This window comes from Strongylocentrotus purpuratus, unplaced genomic scaffold (assembly GCF_000002235.5).
Source record: "Strongylocentrotus purpuratus isolate Spur 01 unplaced genomic scaffold, Spur_5.0 spur5_scaffold_18, whole genome shotgun sequence".
Lineage (NCBI taxonomy): Eukaryota > Metazoa > Echinodermata > Echinoidea > Camarodonta > Strongylocentrotidae > Strongylocentrotus > Strongylocentrotus purpuratus.
The window spans coordinates 29,074,660-29,092,789 of NW_022145603.1; the positions used below are offsets into that span (position 1 = coordinate 29,074,660).

At 35.6% G+C, this 18,130-nt stretch overlaps 1 protein-coding gene across 1 annotated transcript; it reads right to left on the bottom strand.

Moving 5' to 3' along the window:
• Positions 1 to 793: 793 nt before the first annotated feature.
• LOC115925266 (histone-lysine N-methyltransferase PR-Set7-like) lies at positions 794 to 15,386 on the bottom strand. Its single transcript, XM_030988908.1, has 5 exons — positions 15,308 to 15,386; positions 12,010 to 12,151; positions 5,628 to 5,820; positions 4,382 to 4,467; positions 794 to 890 (listed from the first exon to the last, which is right to left on the bottom strand). The coding sequence occupies exons 1-5, from the start codon at positions 15,384 to 15,386 to the stop codon at positions 794 to 796; spliced, it is 597 nt and encodes a 198-aa protein (XP_030844768.1).
• Positions 15,387 to 18,130: the final 2,744 nt, after the last annotated feature.

The window sequence follows — 18,130 nt, forward strand, 5'->3', positions numbered from 1 at the left end:
ATCAACCAAAAAGTGCTTTGAAAAAATTGGACGATGAATTGTGTCTCCATGATCCCCTTTTGATTTTCAAAAACTTGGCAGCAAAAGAAGCATATTAAGACTCTTAACTAAAAACTCATATAACGGCATACCATGAAATATCTCAGTATAAACTGTATAATTGTTTATCCTTCTATTTCTTTGAATTATGTTAACAGAAAATTAAGGATTTACCTGCACACACACATATATAAAGTAAAAGTCATCAGAGATCATATGATCAAAATAGCAATGTTGCACTAAAGCATATCTTCACCTGTCCATCTATAACTCCCAACAAAGCAAGCTTTCCTCATAAGATGTCAGGCATTTTCTGACTTTTATCCAGGGCTAGAAACTACAATTTTGGTTAAGACCAAACTATTCAACACCTTTACAAGCACATGCATGTAACTTTATTATTCTAATAAAAATGGGACGTGAAAATTAACATGAAGATTTTGGTTGTTAGTATAGAAATAGATTCACATGCAATGACTAAAAAATGAAAACAAAATACTAATAGATGTATTTTTTAGGTAAATCCAAACTTCTTATAATTGGAACATTATGAGGTTACAGTTGTTTAAAAATTGATGCCAGATGCAATGAAAGAGGAAATACATGTATAGGATGGTATACAATTAGATACATGAAAGAAACTCATGTATTTATGACTTGTCACCTTCTTGAATATCCCCATCTGGGGTGTGCCCTTCTTCAGGGGTGTCCACTTCTTGACTATCTCCATCAGGGGTGTCCACTTCTTGACTATCTACATCAGGGGTGTCATCTTCTTGAATATCTCCATCAGGGTTGTTATCGTCTTCACAAACTTCTGCAGTGAAAAGAGAGGCGAGAGGCTTGGGTGCCTGGCCGGTTTGAACATAAACAGTTGACTTCAAAAAGGTCCATCTACTTGGAGGATAAAATCTGGGTTTCTAGATACCCCCATCTTTCTATTTCCTCATCGAATGGCCAGGACTTTATTATTTTTTGTTCTTACTACATAGGGCTTCATGACCATAATGCTAGGAACACGCAGGTTCCTAGAAAGAATACTTCCAGCATATTTAACCCTAATCCCATTGGGATATTTTGATCCCTTGAGTCAATGGGGGGAGGGGGGTGTAGCTTATTTGGCCCCCCCCCCCTTCTGATCTCGGCCGTTGATCGCGTGATCGCGCGGAAATTCGGCATGCACATAGCCTGTGATGTTAACTCCTAGATTGCATAGTTACATTTTTGAAAAATCCACTCATTATGCTAATTAAGCATTAATTATGCGTGAATTCTATTACGCAGAAATAATCACCTACTGAAGCTCAAAATGTGCTGATTTTTGGTCTAGATACTCCTACTAATGTTGCAGACAGATTATCATGAAAACATTTCTAACAAAATTATTATGTATTTTATTGTTTTTTGAATTTCTTATGTATTTCTTTGTTTTTTCAACTTTATTATTTCTATTGTGTTTTTTTTATAGAAATTGTCGGTGACATTATTAGGGTCATACTATAATAAAAAGTACATTTTTAATCCATTTCATCCAGTTAAATGAAAAATAGACCAGGATTTATGAATATTGACTGAAAACACAATTTGCATAAATCACGTTTTTGAATCATATTTGGCTTGACGAATTTTTTTCAAATGCGCGTAGCATCGGTACCGCATACCTGGTTGTCACAAATTTGGTCTCAAAAGTTGCGCGAGACTTGAAACAAAAAAGTCACAAACAATCATGGCGCGAGCTTTTCGCGTTTCAAACTTCTCACGAAAAATGTCGAGGGGGGGCCTAACCCCCCCCCCCCATAGGATTAGGGTTAATCCTAAAAAAAGACTGGGCTATTTTTGGTCTCTAAGAAAACTGGGGGGGGGGGAGCATAAAGTGCCCCAAGTCTGTTTACATGTGACACATGTGTTTTCACAAATAACTCTCTCTGAAAGGTAAGCAGATCTGAAACTAGATGAATACTCGACCGCGCACGGTCAAGATTTATGCCTACGCCATCACGTGATCAGAAAGATATTACCCCTTATACAACGCGATCAGAAATATTTGGGTGATTTTTATAAGTTTTTGGGGCCCTGTGACCATTGACCTTTGAAATCCTGAAACCAAAATTTAATCATCTTCCTATGCTTATACATACTTGAGCCAGGTAGAAAGCTGTTCAATTGTTCTGAAGTTATCGTGGTAACAAGCTATTTTGGATGATTTCCCGGCCAAATTCGCGAGTTTGTCATTCGAATTCATTTACTTTGCATTTAACTTAGCGCAGATCGGCTTTGCCATGCCAATTATCATTCAATTTTTCCGATTTTGTATTTAATTTAGGATTTTGGTCGAAGGATTTCATAGATCTGTCATTCAATTTAGAAACTGCTCAACTAGCATTCAAATTAATCGTCACTTGTCGAGGCGTCATTTTTATCATTCAAATTAACACCTGTCATTCGTATTCGAATTATGTTTATTCAAGTTAGGAATGTTAGGGGGAAGAAATGCAACACACGTTTACAGCTTTAAAAACATGCAATTAAATACATGATTTGCCATTGGGGTCTTTTCTGTTATTCAATTTATTAATTTTGAGGACAAAGCATATGTTTGTAGTCAGACATTAGGTAAAGAAGGGGCGAAATCAAGGGATATGGCATCTCTGAACGGACATGTTCATATACCCCGGACAAGTGGGGATACAAAAACACCTACCCCAGTCACAATATTGTACCCTTCCTCCATAATGAAATTGTGATAAATTTATGATGAAACACAAGACAAACAACTTCCTTACATGAAAATTTACACAAATATTGAGACCATCAAGTCCGTAGATGTAAGTCTTTTTTTTTCAACAATCAAACTTAAAGGCTGATGAATATCTGATAAATCTAAAAGTATATAAAGAGTATAAATGCAAGAAAATAAAATAGGATGAAATATACATGAAAAACGATCTTCAAACAAAAGAATGAGCTATAAAAAGTGTTTAATAAACGAGAAATGTATATTGACCATTAATTTTAGTGCACAAAGTGCTAATTTGAATGCTACAAATGAATTAGAATGCTTGAAGTACACCGTCGCGATGTCAGAAAATCGTGTTGCGCTAAATCGAATGACCAAATAGCGAAAGAAGCACTTTGTTCATTAATTGGAATGAAACATACATAGATTCTAACGAAAACTTCATAGATTTGAAATCTAGAAAAAGGAATATAAACCCAAGATATATCCGACAGCACTAAAACCGTCGAATTTGAACGCAAGACAAATGAATTTGAATGACAAACTCGCGAATTTGGCCGGGAAATCCTATATTTTAAAAGTTTTTCTTGGCCCTGTGACCTTTGACCAACTGAACCACAAATCTAATCAGTTCATCCTGACATGCAGACACATGCAAATTTATACATAAAATCAAACTTTTTGCTCTATTTCACTAAATAAAGCTCCTAGAAAGCTGATTTTTGTGTAAATATTCTTTATATGATTCCTTACAATTCTACTTGTAAACAAAATTGCAATGAGAATCAATTTCCTATGTTTTATACTGTTTTATGAATTTCTTTGTTTTTTCGACCTTTTGTTTTTTATTGTTTTTTAGATGGAATGTGTTGCAGAACATTTTGGAAGCATATTTATGCTAAAATAATTCATTTCAGCCAATAAAAGAGAAGGTATTCATATATTTATGATTTCTTACTGAAAACACATTTTACATAGACTTTGTACACAAAATCACGTTTTTGAGCCATTTTCGGTCTGACATGCATGCACTAAAGGTGAGCGGCGGCGTAACCATATGCCCGATTTTCGCGAAAATGGTCTTAAAAGTTGCACAAGACTTGATAGTAAAAAATCAGCGAGTCACGCGGTGAAAAAATTTCGCATGGCAGAGCGGTTGCGATGAAATTTGTCGAGGGGGGGGGCAGTTGGAAAAGGGTTAAGCCATGGAATAAGCTATGGAAAAATAGGTGTCATCTTAAACAGAAAGAAAAAAAAATCAATTATACGCGATGTTGAACAGGTAAGTTTTTAGATTCTGTTTAAATATTTCGGCAGAACTACTGTCTTTGATGGCTTGTGGGAGAGAATTCCATGTGGATGGCCCAGCATGCGTGAACATTCTTTCCCCCCACTTAGTTTTGACCTTAGGGATAATCAAGAGACCGGAATTTTGGGAATGTAAGGTTCTAGAAGGAATGTACTGGTGTATCAGAGAAGTGTTATACTGAGGAGCAGATCCATGTGTGCAATGATATATAAGGAGGAGAATCTTGAAGATAATGCGCTGTTCAACAGGTAACCAATGGAGTGATTTGAGGACAGGAGTGATATGATCGTGCTTACGGGAGAAGGATACTACCCGAGCGGCCGCATTCTGTAGTTTTTGGAATTTTGCAAGATGGTATGTTCTTTTCCTTTTCCAGACTGGGCTACAATACATGAGAGAAAAACATGAAACATTACATCATTGCCACCTTTTTTTGTTTACTCCTTTTCTTTCCATTTATTTTCTTGTATTTTTAAAACTTTTCTTTTCATTTTTTTCCCTTTTTATATTTCACCTTGTCCCCATTTTTGTTCCTTTCTTTTCTGTTCTGCCCAAATACGCCAGTGCAAATAAGGCATCTACAGGCATCATAAACATTGTAACAATTCGATAGTAACACTTGTTTGCATAAATCTGTTAGATTACACTGCAATGCAACAATGAACTTGTTTCCAGAAGTGTTTGAGAACATTACATGTACGCTGCAAATTTGACATAGAAATTGTTTACATATTCAAGAGAGGACGTGCATGTTTTAATACTAAGCAATTTCAACACACTAATTGAGGATCTCTATACTTACCGAAGATGGTATGTTCTTTTCCTTTTTCAGACTGGGCTACAATACATGAGAGAAAGACATGAAACATTTCATCATTGCCATCTTTTTTGTTTACCCCTTTTCTTTCCATTTATTTTCTTGCATTTTTAAAACTTTCCTTTTCTTTTCTTTTCCCTTTTTATATTTCACCTTGTCCCCATTTTTATTCCTTTTCTTTTCTGTTCTGGCCGAATACGGAAGTGCAAATAAGGCATCTACAGGTATGGTATTATACATGTATGTATCATAAACATAGTAACGACTCCATAGTAAAGATGATTATTACGCTCACCATTCCCATCATTTTTTTTTTGAGGGGGGGGGGCCAATTTGAGGATAAAAGGTATCAGAACCATGTTTGGCAAACATTTTTTTGTCCTTCTTTTATTTTCTTAGCTAACAAGGCACTTCAAATTACTTTTTAATTTGAAAACAATTAATAAATCATCATTAACAGAAAATTTTCCTGAAGGTTTTTGTTTTTTCTGAGTGTTTATTCTGAAATGTGGATCTGTCTTTCAATGTGAGGTCTAATTATATAGCAAAATTTAGTCATTTACAAAAATTGAGGTACACTTCTATCTTTTATCACATTATAATAATCTTGAATGTCAAAGGTCTAATAGCACTAGGTTACTTCATAAGCAAGCTTCCCATTAAGATTCACCTTTTACCAAGTGCATACATTAGAATATAAGCAAACAAGAACATGTTCCATTTACCTGCCGCCAAGGTAAATTCTTTACTCCATAGTCGTATGTTAGTTCCACACCTTCTTTAAGGTCCACCAAAGCAAACAAGCACAAATGTGGGGATTTATTATCAAATGCAACCTTTTTCATGATGCTATTTGGATGCACATGATCATCGTTGACCCACCTAGCGAGGCAAGAATTGCTATCTGATGCATCAATCCTGGAGAGAGTGAACAAACCAAGAATAAGATCTATAGTACACAGTACTGGAAGTTCTCAACTCACTTAGGCCAAGAAAAAAAAATTGTTTGGTCGCCCAAGAATGCCACTTTTGAAAAATAGTGTCGGTCGGTCGGACATTTTTTTTAATTTTTTTTTTTATTTATTTTTAGTTTTGACATCTTATATGAAAAATTGGACCAAAACCTCTGGCCTCTAACTTGCCAGGACCCTAGAAATCCCCCCAAATTAAATTATTCACCAGAAACAGATGGCTATTGCTGTCTGTTGGAAAATAATTACTGAGGGGCCAAGAAATTCCAGTAGACTATTTTTAATGACTCTTTGAAAAACACATTTCATATGTATTTTTGGCCATGTGTTTTGAACTCACCATCCCAAAATGTTGGTTTTTTTAACGCTTTTTCACATTTCATTGTCTATAAATGTTAATATCTTTCCTAAAAAATAGGGTAATAGTCTTGAATTTGGTAGCATTCTAAAGCTAATTATTAAACAGAACTATCACATCTGCAAATATAAACTCGTTCGCGCGTAAAATAACGACGCTACGTAAGATAGAATGACACATGGCGAAGTCGGTTGGGGGGGGGGGGGGGGGAGCGGTACACAGTATATCTATGGGAGCGACATGCGAAACAGTTTAACGTAAATAACTTTGGCAAACATGGGGCTATTTTGGTCTCATATTGAAGGTAATGATGCCTGCTACATTATGTATACACTTATTATTGATAAGTATTATTTTTCTTGAATTATGTGATAAAAATGTCACATTCCACCATACTAACACACACAAACTCTATGGAGTCAATGCATTTTAAGGGTTTTTCGCTTTAAACGTTCATAATTTCGGTATACAAGGGGCTAGACCTATGGTTTTGGTCTTGAATTAAAGGTAATTAAGTGTGCTTTTATTTGCTTGTGTTTATTATTTTTATTTTGTTAGTAATCACTTTTTTGTAAATTTAACCTCCAAATTGACAATTTTGTGTGCTGAGAATTTGCGTATATTTGCATATTAATATTCTATTATAGAATAGAGATACCCCATACAATTCGATATCATCTGAAAAGGAATTTCCTGAACAATTCAAATATGATGAGAAACTAACAGTCAGGGTAAAGGAATTGCAGATCTAGATATATTTTGAAATGTATTTTTGGAATCATCACACTTCAAATATTTTCAATCATAACATTTTACAACTCCACCCTATCCCATTTTCAATGGCATTTTTGAAATTCTCAGGGTATTTCCTTTCAGAAAATGTATACTTTTGCAGGGAAAGAGTTAATATTTTTAAAGTTATTGGCATTTTTATGCTGAAAGGTGCGTGACTGTCAGCTTTAATTTTGGGGGATGGTAACACAAAAGGAGGCGAGTTCAAAACGCATGGCCATTTATGAATTTCTATGTGAATGAAAAGTTTTAAAACAAATTAAAAAAATATAAATAATCAGGTCGGGCTAATTTCAAAGAATTGGTCGGTGGAGGGCAACCAAACAATAGATGACCTTTGACCTCAACATCTTTATCACTTCATGTCTGGTATTACCTGAGGATCATTTGTTCGAAGTGTGAACGAATTTATCAACAAGTAGAAAAACAAGAGCAAGTTGAACAAAACCAACAGACAGGAAAAGTGATTACTAGTAGGAGTGGGCTATCCAGGGGTGAAAAATTCTTTTTTGGTCATTTTGTTTTTGCAACTTTTTTTGTATTCCATTTAATACTCTATCTCAACATGGAATAACAATTTTTTTGGCTTGGGGTCCAACCAAAATCCAAAATGGCCGCCACTTTGCCCCCAGATCACACTTTCAGCTATAACTTTGTGATTTGTACGTCTTTTTGTTTGGATTTGGTGTCTTACCCTATGTTTGTAATCTGTAAGTGCATTAAAAAGTGGTAAAATCTATCAGGTACATGCCTAGTGCTAGCATCCGTTATGAACAATGGATTGGGCTAATTTGCATAAATAAGCATATTTATCGAAAATATATCCTCAATTTCTCTAGCATTGCTGAAGACAAAATTTGGCTTTCTACTGGATAAATGACAGGTTTCCGACAAGCTCACTGGTACAATCTTCCCCTAAAATGCCCGGGATATATTCAGTCCAATGTGGTCGTTGCCATATTTCATATCCAATACGAGCACGCATAGGTGGTCCACTCGGAAAGTTTCATCCCCATTGTCGTTCAAGAAGAACACTTTTTTCCTGATCAAGTTTCTGTAAACTTACGAGCATTGATATATAGGAAACACAAATCAAGTTTGCAGCAACACATGAGGACTTTATATTGCAAAGGTATTTCACACAGATCAAGATTGCGCAAAGTTATGAGGACATTGTATTGAATAGGTAACACAGCTCAAATTTCCATAAATGGTCATTTTCAAACATAAGTGGACATTTTGTTTAATTGTCAATTGGCCTTATTTCAAAACTTATGATATTTTGGGGCAATTTTCTTTCACGTACCATGTGAATACAATATGAATTTTCATTTTTCACAAAATTTGTGGATGTCCGCCTTCTCCTTATAGGAGAAATGAAAACTGCACAAAAAATTGTACATGTGGGACTGGGCTTCACAAAATGTTGGATGTCGCTTCTCTCACAGTATTTAGGGGAGAATCATTTATCACTGAGACGAGATGATTTATTACGACTATATATTTTAGAAAGGTACACTACTAGTACACAAGTACCAGCAGTCATGGAAGTGTCGGAGGTTTAGTTGGGCACGAATAAAATTATCACTGATAGCAGTCCAAAAACCATGTCCAAAATTTGTCGTGTCTCTCACGCCCCTTTTTGTACGGTAGTCGTAATTTTTCTAAGAAATACAGAATTCAACTCAAACTGGTAGTAGAATGAGACCATCCTACAATTTACCAAATATGATAGGTATGATCCACTATTCATTTCCAAGTGGAATGATACAGGCCCTTTTGTCTCTCAAAATGTCGCGTCTCACACGTTTGAAAATGACCAAATGTACGAGGACAACATACGTTGCAAATGTAACACAGTCTTTGTTTAAACTTAATTATGAGGACATATTAACACAGGTAAAGTTTCTGTAAAATTATGAGGACATTACATGTACACATATCAGGTTTGCAGCAACACACAAGGACTTATTGCACAGTTATTTCACACTTATCAAGTTTGCGCAAACTTATGAGGACATTGTATTGAATAGGTAACACAGCTCAAGTTTGCATAAATGAACGAGGACAACGTGTGTTGCAAATGAAACACCTGTAGTCCTTTTTTGTATAAACTTATGAGGACATATCAACACATAATTTATATAGGAAACACAAATCAAGTTTGCAGCAACATACGAGACTTTATCTGTTTATATTGCAAAGGTATTTCACACATTTGCACAAACTTATGAGGACATTGTATTCGATAGGTGACACAGCTCAAATTTGCATAAATGTACGAGGGCAACATGCATTGCAAATGAATTATATATGAAACAAATTTGAAAGGAGGACTTGATATTGCACATACGAGACTTTATCTGTTTATATTGCACCGGTATTTCACACAGATCAAGATTCTGCAAACAATGTAACACAGCTCAAGTTTGCATAAATGTACAAGGACAATATACGTTGCAAATAAAACACAGGTAAAGTTTCTGTAAACTTATGAGGACGTTACACAAATCAAGTTTGCACCAACACAGGTATTTCACACATACCAAGTTTGCGCAATTTTATGGGGACATTGTATTGAATATGTAACACAGCTCAAATTTGCATAAATGTACAAGGACAACATGCGTTGCAAATGAATTATACATTGACATTTAATTATATATGAAACAAATTTGATAGAAAGACTCGATATTGCACAGGTATTTCACACAGACCAAGTTTGCGCAAACTTATGAGGACATGGTATTTGTGTAAATGTATGAAGAAAATGCCATGCAAAAGTAGCACAGTCCAGGGGTTTATAAAACATGCAATTAAACTTACGATAAATATTAATCGCAAGTCTATGGCAAATTATGTACCATATCGAGATACGATTTATTGCAAAATTAATCGTATCTCTCTATGTTACAGGCTGCAGATTTGCAAAGTCCCCATGAGTTGCTGCAAACTTGATTTGTGTTTCTTGCAACGTATATTCACTTTTCTAAGAAGTTAAGCAGGAGCCGCGGAACGTTTTGAAAGAGGGGGGGGGGCTGCCACAATTGGGGCTGTGTATAATACCATTTTTACACACTCCCATAGGCTTGCACGTGTTAACTGAAAAAAGTGGGTAAAAAAAGTAGGTAACACAGCTCAAGTTTGCATAAATCTATGAGGACAACATACGTTGCAAATGAAACACAGTCTTTGTTTGTATAAAACTATGAGGACATATTAACACAGATAAAGTTTGCGCACATTTATGAGGACATTGTATTGTAAGACAGCTCAAGTTTGCATAAATGTACGAGGACAACATGCGCTGCAAAAGTAACACAGTCTAGGTTTGTATAAACGTATGAGAACATATTAACTTAGATCAAGTTTGCACAATCCTCCATTTCTCTAGCATTGCTGAAACCAAATTTGGCTTTCTACTTGATAAATAATAGGTTTCTGTCAAGGTCATGCACTGGTACGATCTTCCCCTAAAATGCCCTGGATATATTCAGTCCCATGTGGTCGCTACCATATTTCATATCCAGTACGAGCACGCGTATACATGTCAGTGTTGTAGTCAAGGCATGACCCCCTCAAGGCAAGGCCAAGGCCAAGGCCTGAAACCCCAAGACCAAGTTCAAGGCAAAGGCATTGAAAAAAACAGGCCTTAAGGCCAAGCATCAAGGCACCACAACACTGATACATGTAGGTCATGTCATCCTCATGGTCATTCATGTAGAACACTGTTGCAAGGACTATATGGAGGAAACAGTGGTAGAAGGAAAGACTGGAAATCTTGTAGGATGCCAGAGAAGCTGAGAATAGAATATTTCACTCTCCTGAAACTCAACAACCACTCGATTTTATTATGGATGAGAGAGGGGAACTAAAAGATGATATAATTGTTTTCTTCTTGAATGACAATGGGGATGAAACTTTCCAAGTAGACCACCTATGCGTGCTCGTACTGGATAAGAAATATGGCAGCGACCACATGGGACATTGTTATTATTATAACAATTATAAATATTCTAGTTTCAGCTTCTCTGGCATCCTACAATATCTCCAGTTTTTCCTCCTACCACTTTTTCCTCCATATAGTCCTTGCAACATTATTCTACATGAATGACCATGGGGATGAAGCTCTACAAGTGGACCACCTAATGTGGGCTGGTACTGGATATGAAATATGGCAGCAACAACATTGGACTGATGACATTCATGTTACTAGAGGAAGATTGTACTAGTTATGCCCGAAAATCTAGTTTGGGGGTAAATCGGTAGCCATTTTCTATTTTCAGAGCTACAAACCTAAAAGCGGAATCTTCACTTTTTTGGTCCTTTTACGTTTGATGGGGCGGTACCAAATTGAAAAGATGCCAGTGAATGATTCTAAATAGAATGTATTTCAATATTTCAATATTCACTGGCATTTCGTGCTTGTGACTCGGATATGCAAGGTGCTCTAAATTTTTGGCTGTAATTCACAAAGGCACACCGCTCAATCTTGAGAAATTCTTGCGTCTTGCTTTCTTAATGTTAATACCAGCTAATAATAAAGAGTTATGAGAAGACGGGTGGATGGATAATGGTATTGTTGTGTTCAGATAGTAATCAACATCTAAATATTTGATACCCCCTAATTAAATGCAAAAGACAAAAATTCCGCTTTTTGGTTGGCAGGTATGGAGTTTGGCCCGGCGTACATTTTTGTCAGACCCTAAGCCAAAATATTTTGTCATTTCATGCTGTTGCAAAAAGAAAATCAAGAATCATCCATTTATAGCCCACTCCTATTACTAGGTCTCTGCCAGAACATCGTTCAGGCGAGACAAAAACTGCATTAGCAGACACTTTCACGATTTTGCTGATATTTTTAAAACATAATATAATAATATTTCATAATATGCTTTATGTAGTCTTCGACTACATGTATAAAGCATGCAAATGTTAGTCAGCATAAACTGAAGAAACAGGATTTTACTCATTAAAATCACTCACCGATACTCGGTACTTTTATGCGAGAAGTGGAAAACGTAATCCGCATTCTCATCATCCTGATCATCAGCAATGGACAATATTCCACGATATTCCAGGAGAAAATCTCCCTTTAAAAAGGGTTTATTTGTCACAAGTCCATGTCCTAAAAGTGGAGAAGGAAAATATTTTGTTAAAGTTTAAAAAAAAAGTTTAAAAAAAAAACCTTATGGCAGAGTACCATGTAATCATGGTCATACAAAGCAAAGGTGTGTGTGTGTGTGGGGGGGGGGGGTTACCTCCAAAAAATGCTTAAAATTGACGTTTCTTTTTATTACTGAATGTCAGCACAATCGACCACAGGTGTGGACCAAATCTTTCAATATCACATTAACAAATGCAGAAACATGCTGCTAATTTAAGGATTTTTGACAATCTTAGTGATTATATTCATTTTGAAAATTCTGTGTTTAATGATCAATAAATGATCACAATGATCAGACTTTGTGTAGATCTTTTTTCTTCTCTCTTTCTGCTTGTACAATGCTGCTATCTGTGAACCATATTTTTCAGAGCCTTGAATCAAAAGGTATTTAACCAAAATACAAAAAGTCTTCCTAAAGGTTTAACTAGCCTTGATCTCATGACTTGCACATCAAAGGACTAGTTCAATACATCCACTACTAAACTGCATAATCTATGTGTACAGTACCTATGTCATCGTTGATAAAAAAAAAAATTTTAAATCCCTCCTGATCTTCTCCAAGGCCGCACCACCTCTCCGCTATATGGTAGGGTGAGATGCGGCGGTTACGTCTCTGACTCTGTCAAAAGAGGATCATGAAATGCTCTACATGAACATCTAGTTATACAGTGTATGTCAACTGTAAAGTAACATATCATATGTCACCCCCCCCCCCCCTTTTTTTTTGTTCCTCTTTAACTTAGAATTAATAAAGAACTCCAGGCCCAAATAACTGGATTCATAAAAAGGAAAAAAAAATATTCCCTACAAAATGGTACAAAAATCATGAAAAGATGGAAGTTATGATTCGGAAAACACTTCTTGACCAGTCAATATGAATATCAATTTGAGTGAATTGATGATGTCATCAGGTCACACAAATCATAAAGATGAAATCAAGAAAAAATAAAAATTTTGGCAAATGTAGTTGAACATATAACCCTGAAATATGTCATAGTAGACATAATTTCCCATTTTGAGAGATCTATAGAGAGAAAACAGATTTACTTTATTTTGCATGAAAATGAGATTTTTCTCATTTTCTGTAATCGAATCGTGTAGGAAATTGTGATGGTATAACATCATCTCTTCACTAAAATGAATATTCATACAGTGCCAGTCACAATTTTTCTTCTACCTGTTAATCCATGGAGGGACAGAGCATTTAGGAAATAAAAAAATAATCTTCAATCAATATTTAAATTGGCAACATGTATTTTTTCCCCTCTATTAAATGATAAAAAATAAATGAATTTAGATATAATAGCATCAAAAAGAGATTTTTTTGTGATAAAAAATTGGAACGAAAACGGCCAATGCTAACGCAGAAGTAGTGATTTATAAATTTTCTTTGCAAATTACCAATTTAAGGATCGCAGTGATTTGCTACATTCAAACTGCCCTAACTCAGGAACGCAAAATCACATTGCACTGGAAAGAGGCTCAAAATACTCAGTGTATTTTTCTCTAATTATGTTGCTAAACGCTCAGCTTTCTGGAATGTGGAGATACTGCCAAAAAGGTGACACTGCATGTACCTCTATGGGTTAAACCTGCAAAAGGCTTTATCACAACAGAATCACAGTAGGATCACTAAACCATATCTATTGAATTCAGCCCTTGCAGGTTAGGTATATAGAAGAAGAATTGTGACTTATTGTTTTCTAAAAATATGGGAAACTAAAAAAAAAATCATAAGTACCTTATTTCTTATCACATTTTCATTACTTTTTTACCCCGGAAGATTTTTCTGGAACCTTTTTATAAAATTCAGTTATTTTTTGGTCTGGAGTTCATTTTTAAAGAGTTCTTTCAAATGTCTGATTTATTCCAGCTGCCGGGGAGGGGAGGGGGGTGGTTAAATTTTATGTACTGGGGCTATTTTTCCCCTGTTCACTGCAAATTAAATTCTTAAAACTATGCCCATCCATGTGTAAAAAGCTGTCACAAAATATAGATTTGGTCTAAATATTTGCATTAAAGTAAAAACACTTGATACACATGCATTGATTTTCCAAATAATTGAGCTAACAAAAATACCTAATTTTTGAAAAGGGTTTCCCCATTTGATGGACTAATACAAAGCTTAAATTTGTTTGTAATTTAACAAAAAACATCCATGGAACAAGACAGACTGGGTTTTTCAAAGAAACCAGATGATGTCTCAAAATACTCAAAGCGGTGAAGATCCAGTGAGGATATTAACAGCTTGTTACCAATCTTCCATAAATTGCATGTATCATTTAAACCCCAAGTATAGTTTATTTATTTATTTATTTATTTGTTTTATTTTAGTAGGGTTGCCTAATCAGTGATCAAGGCACTGTTTTTCACTGGGGCCCTACAACAAAAAATACACATACATGAAAAATACAAAGGTAAAGTATACATACATAAAATAGTAACATTGGGCTGCAAAATTAAATTAAACTAATGATCAGCATTTTGGGAATTAACTTTAACAGAATACCAAAAATGTTTAACAAATTGTGAGATGGTTTGTGAATTCTTAACAAAATTGGGTAAACTGTTCCACATAACAGAACTAGAATGAACATAACTTGATCTTCCAATTTCAGTTTTTACCGGTAAGAGTTTAACAGAATTATTTCTTGAAGAACGTGTATTATGAGAATGAATATTAGATAACTTAGAGAACAAATTACATATATATTGTGGAGCTAGGTCATTAACAGCCTGAAAAACCATCTTACATTGGTGAAATTTCCATTGGTCGAAAATGGAGACCCACTTTAGTCTATTCAAAACTTGTGAGGTTGGGGTGCACGTTGGTACACCCAAAACCAAACGACACATTCTTTGATGTTGTTTTATAAGTATACTTTTTACATTTAAATGACAATTTGACCACGCGTTGGAACAATACTCAAATAATGGCAATATCAAAGCATATGCTAACAATTTCAAACCGACGAACGGTAAGTATTTTTTTTGATCTACCTAGTAAAGCTATCCTTTTGTACAGTTTTGGTTGCAAAGAAACTTGGTTATCAAATTTTGACTCAAAGGCCAGTTAAAATTTAAGATAGCATGATGAAAGATATTGCGTTGAAAAACCTTGTGGAACAATCTCCCATCCAAAGTCATAAATTGCTGCAATGTCAATTCCTTCAAGTCTGATCTTGAAAAAAGGCATGATCTACTAAATTTAAATATGCTACATGACCCAGATGAGGCTTTCTCTCATGTACAGCAGTGACACTCCTGCGCATGCACCATCAATCACTAGTGTGCTCAAAGAATAAATTAGAGTAACACATTTAAGAAGTTACAAAGGGGCAAATATTGTTTAACATGTACTTTATGCCCAACAAAGGCCAAAATCAATGAAGGACTTTAAAAAAAAAAAATTCCGGGGGGAGAGGGGGGGTGTACAGACGCTTAACAAAAATAAAGTGTGAATTTGTACTTTTCATCTCTCAAAATACCAACAACAAAAAATTAAGTTAAAAATGGAAGTAGACTTATCCCCACAAATATCTGCTACCCGACAAACAGACAAAAGATGTCAAACCCCATAGTATAATAGGACCCTTATGGTGTATGATAAAAATGAAGACCAAAGGAATGAGTTATTTGCAATGGGGATTTCAGTGATCTGTTAGCAGTTTAATGGTTCAAAATAAATACAATGAAATAGCATATGGAATCACTCACCATATTATTTTGGAATATCAGTACATGCAGGGAGAGAATCCCGATACCATATGCGTGGTGATGATAAGACATAGATGAACAATGATACAACAGCAACAAGAATACCAGAAGTTACAAGCAAAATATCACAAAAAATACAATCAATACCACAATCAACATGGAGAGGATGAACAGAATATACAACTGAACATCAACTCGAAGAGATGGAGAACACAGGGAGGTGTGAGATGGTGAAGACATATGAAACATAGAACAGGTATGAGAAGAGGGTGGGGAAGGAGGAGAATGAAGGGGAATATTAAATGATAAAGAATCTGATGTAGATGGAGATGATGCAGATAACGAAGAAGTAGAAAAAGAAGCCAAGGATTCTGAAGGAGAAGATGGTGGAGATGGAGGAAAAACAACAAGGGAAAGATTAAATGACAAGGAATCTGATGTAGATGGAGGTGATAGAGATAAAGATGAAGAAAAAGAGGATTCTGGAGTGGGTGGAGGTGCTGGAATATTTGACCAGGAGTCCAGATGGGAAGTCTATTGGGAGAAAAGCAGGTAGAAGCCACAATCAAAATGAAAAAGCCATAGATCTGATTGGATATACAGCCCTCAAAAAAGTTTGTGGAATGATTACTGATCTATGAATGGTAAAACTTGTATTATTGGAATGCTTCATTATTGTTCGTTACAATGGATTGGGCTAATTTGCATAAATAAGCATATTTATCGAAAATATATCCTCAATTTCTCTAGCATTGCTGAAGACAAAATTTGGCTTTCTACTGGATAAATGACAGGTTTCCGACAAGCTCACTGGTACAATCTTCCCCTAAAATGCCCTGGATATATTCAGTCCAATGTGGTCGTTGCCATATTTCATATCCAATACGAGCACGCATAGGTGGTCCACTCGGAAAGTTTCATCCCCATTGTCGTTCAAGAAGAACACTTTTTTCCTGATCAAGTTTCTGTAAACTTACGAGCATTGATATATAGGAAACGCAAATCAAGTTTGCAGCAACACATGAGGACTTTATATTGCAAAGGTATTTCACACAGATCAAGATTGCGCAAAGTTATAAGGACATTGTATTGAATAGGTAACACAGCTCAAATTTCCATAAATGGTCATTTTCAAACATAAGTGGACATTTTGTTTAATTGTCAATTGGCCTTATTTCAAAACTTATGATATTTTTGGGCAATTTTCTTTCACGTACCATGTGAATACAATATGAATTTTCATTTTTCACAACATTTTTGGATGTCCGCCTTCTCCTTATAGGAGAAATGAAAGCTGCACAAAAAATTGTACATGTGGGACTGGGCTTCACAAAATGTTAGAAAATTCTATATTTCTCCTCTCTTGCATTATTTCATCAATTAAATTTGCATACGGTAGGCTAGTAGCACATTGAAACAATACTAAATTTCTTACCTTTGCCATCGGCATCGTTCCAATAAGGGCCAAATCGTGAAATAAGCCACCGTTCTAGTCCCGCGCGCACGATCGGTCATCGACGACACGGTCGAGTCTCGCGCTTCTAATACAACGCGCCAGCTAGCTGCGCTGCATTTTTGCAAGCTCGCGCGCGCTAGCTCACAACGATCAATCCCGAGGATCTGTGTGTCCGCAGGGGGCGCTCTTAACATTTCAAGACACACACGACGATATACCAACGGGAGTGTTAAGTGTGTCGATTCTTTTCTTTTCGAACATCCGAGGACAGGCCTTATTTAAGGTCAGATGCACCCTCGGACGTAGAATATCCTTTTGCACGTCTATTACTCCCGAGGACAGCATGTTACGTCCTCGGAAGTAAATTTCGTCCTTGGACAAAAGGTGTGTTTTCTTGCAGTTGGTCTCGGACGATCGATAATGCGCACGCGTGTATGTGTTGTGCGCGTGTTGGATAGAGAGAAAGAGAGAGAGAACATACAAGGTTGCAAGGGTGTAAAAGCCTAAAAAAAACTAAACAGTTTACTAGAATGACAAAAATATCTTGTGTTATAACGGTGTTTTTACATGAACAAAACGTCCAGAACCTTTAAATAGAATGCATTAAAATATAAAGTTGAACGGTTACTTTTTGCAAAAAGAGAAAACCGTTTGTTATTAAATCTTGAATTGATTATTATGGAAATGACACACTTTACTTTGAAACTAGGATTTAGTAAAGGTCTGAAGGAACTTTAAAATAGTATTCTTTTCTTCTTAACAATGAT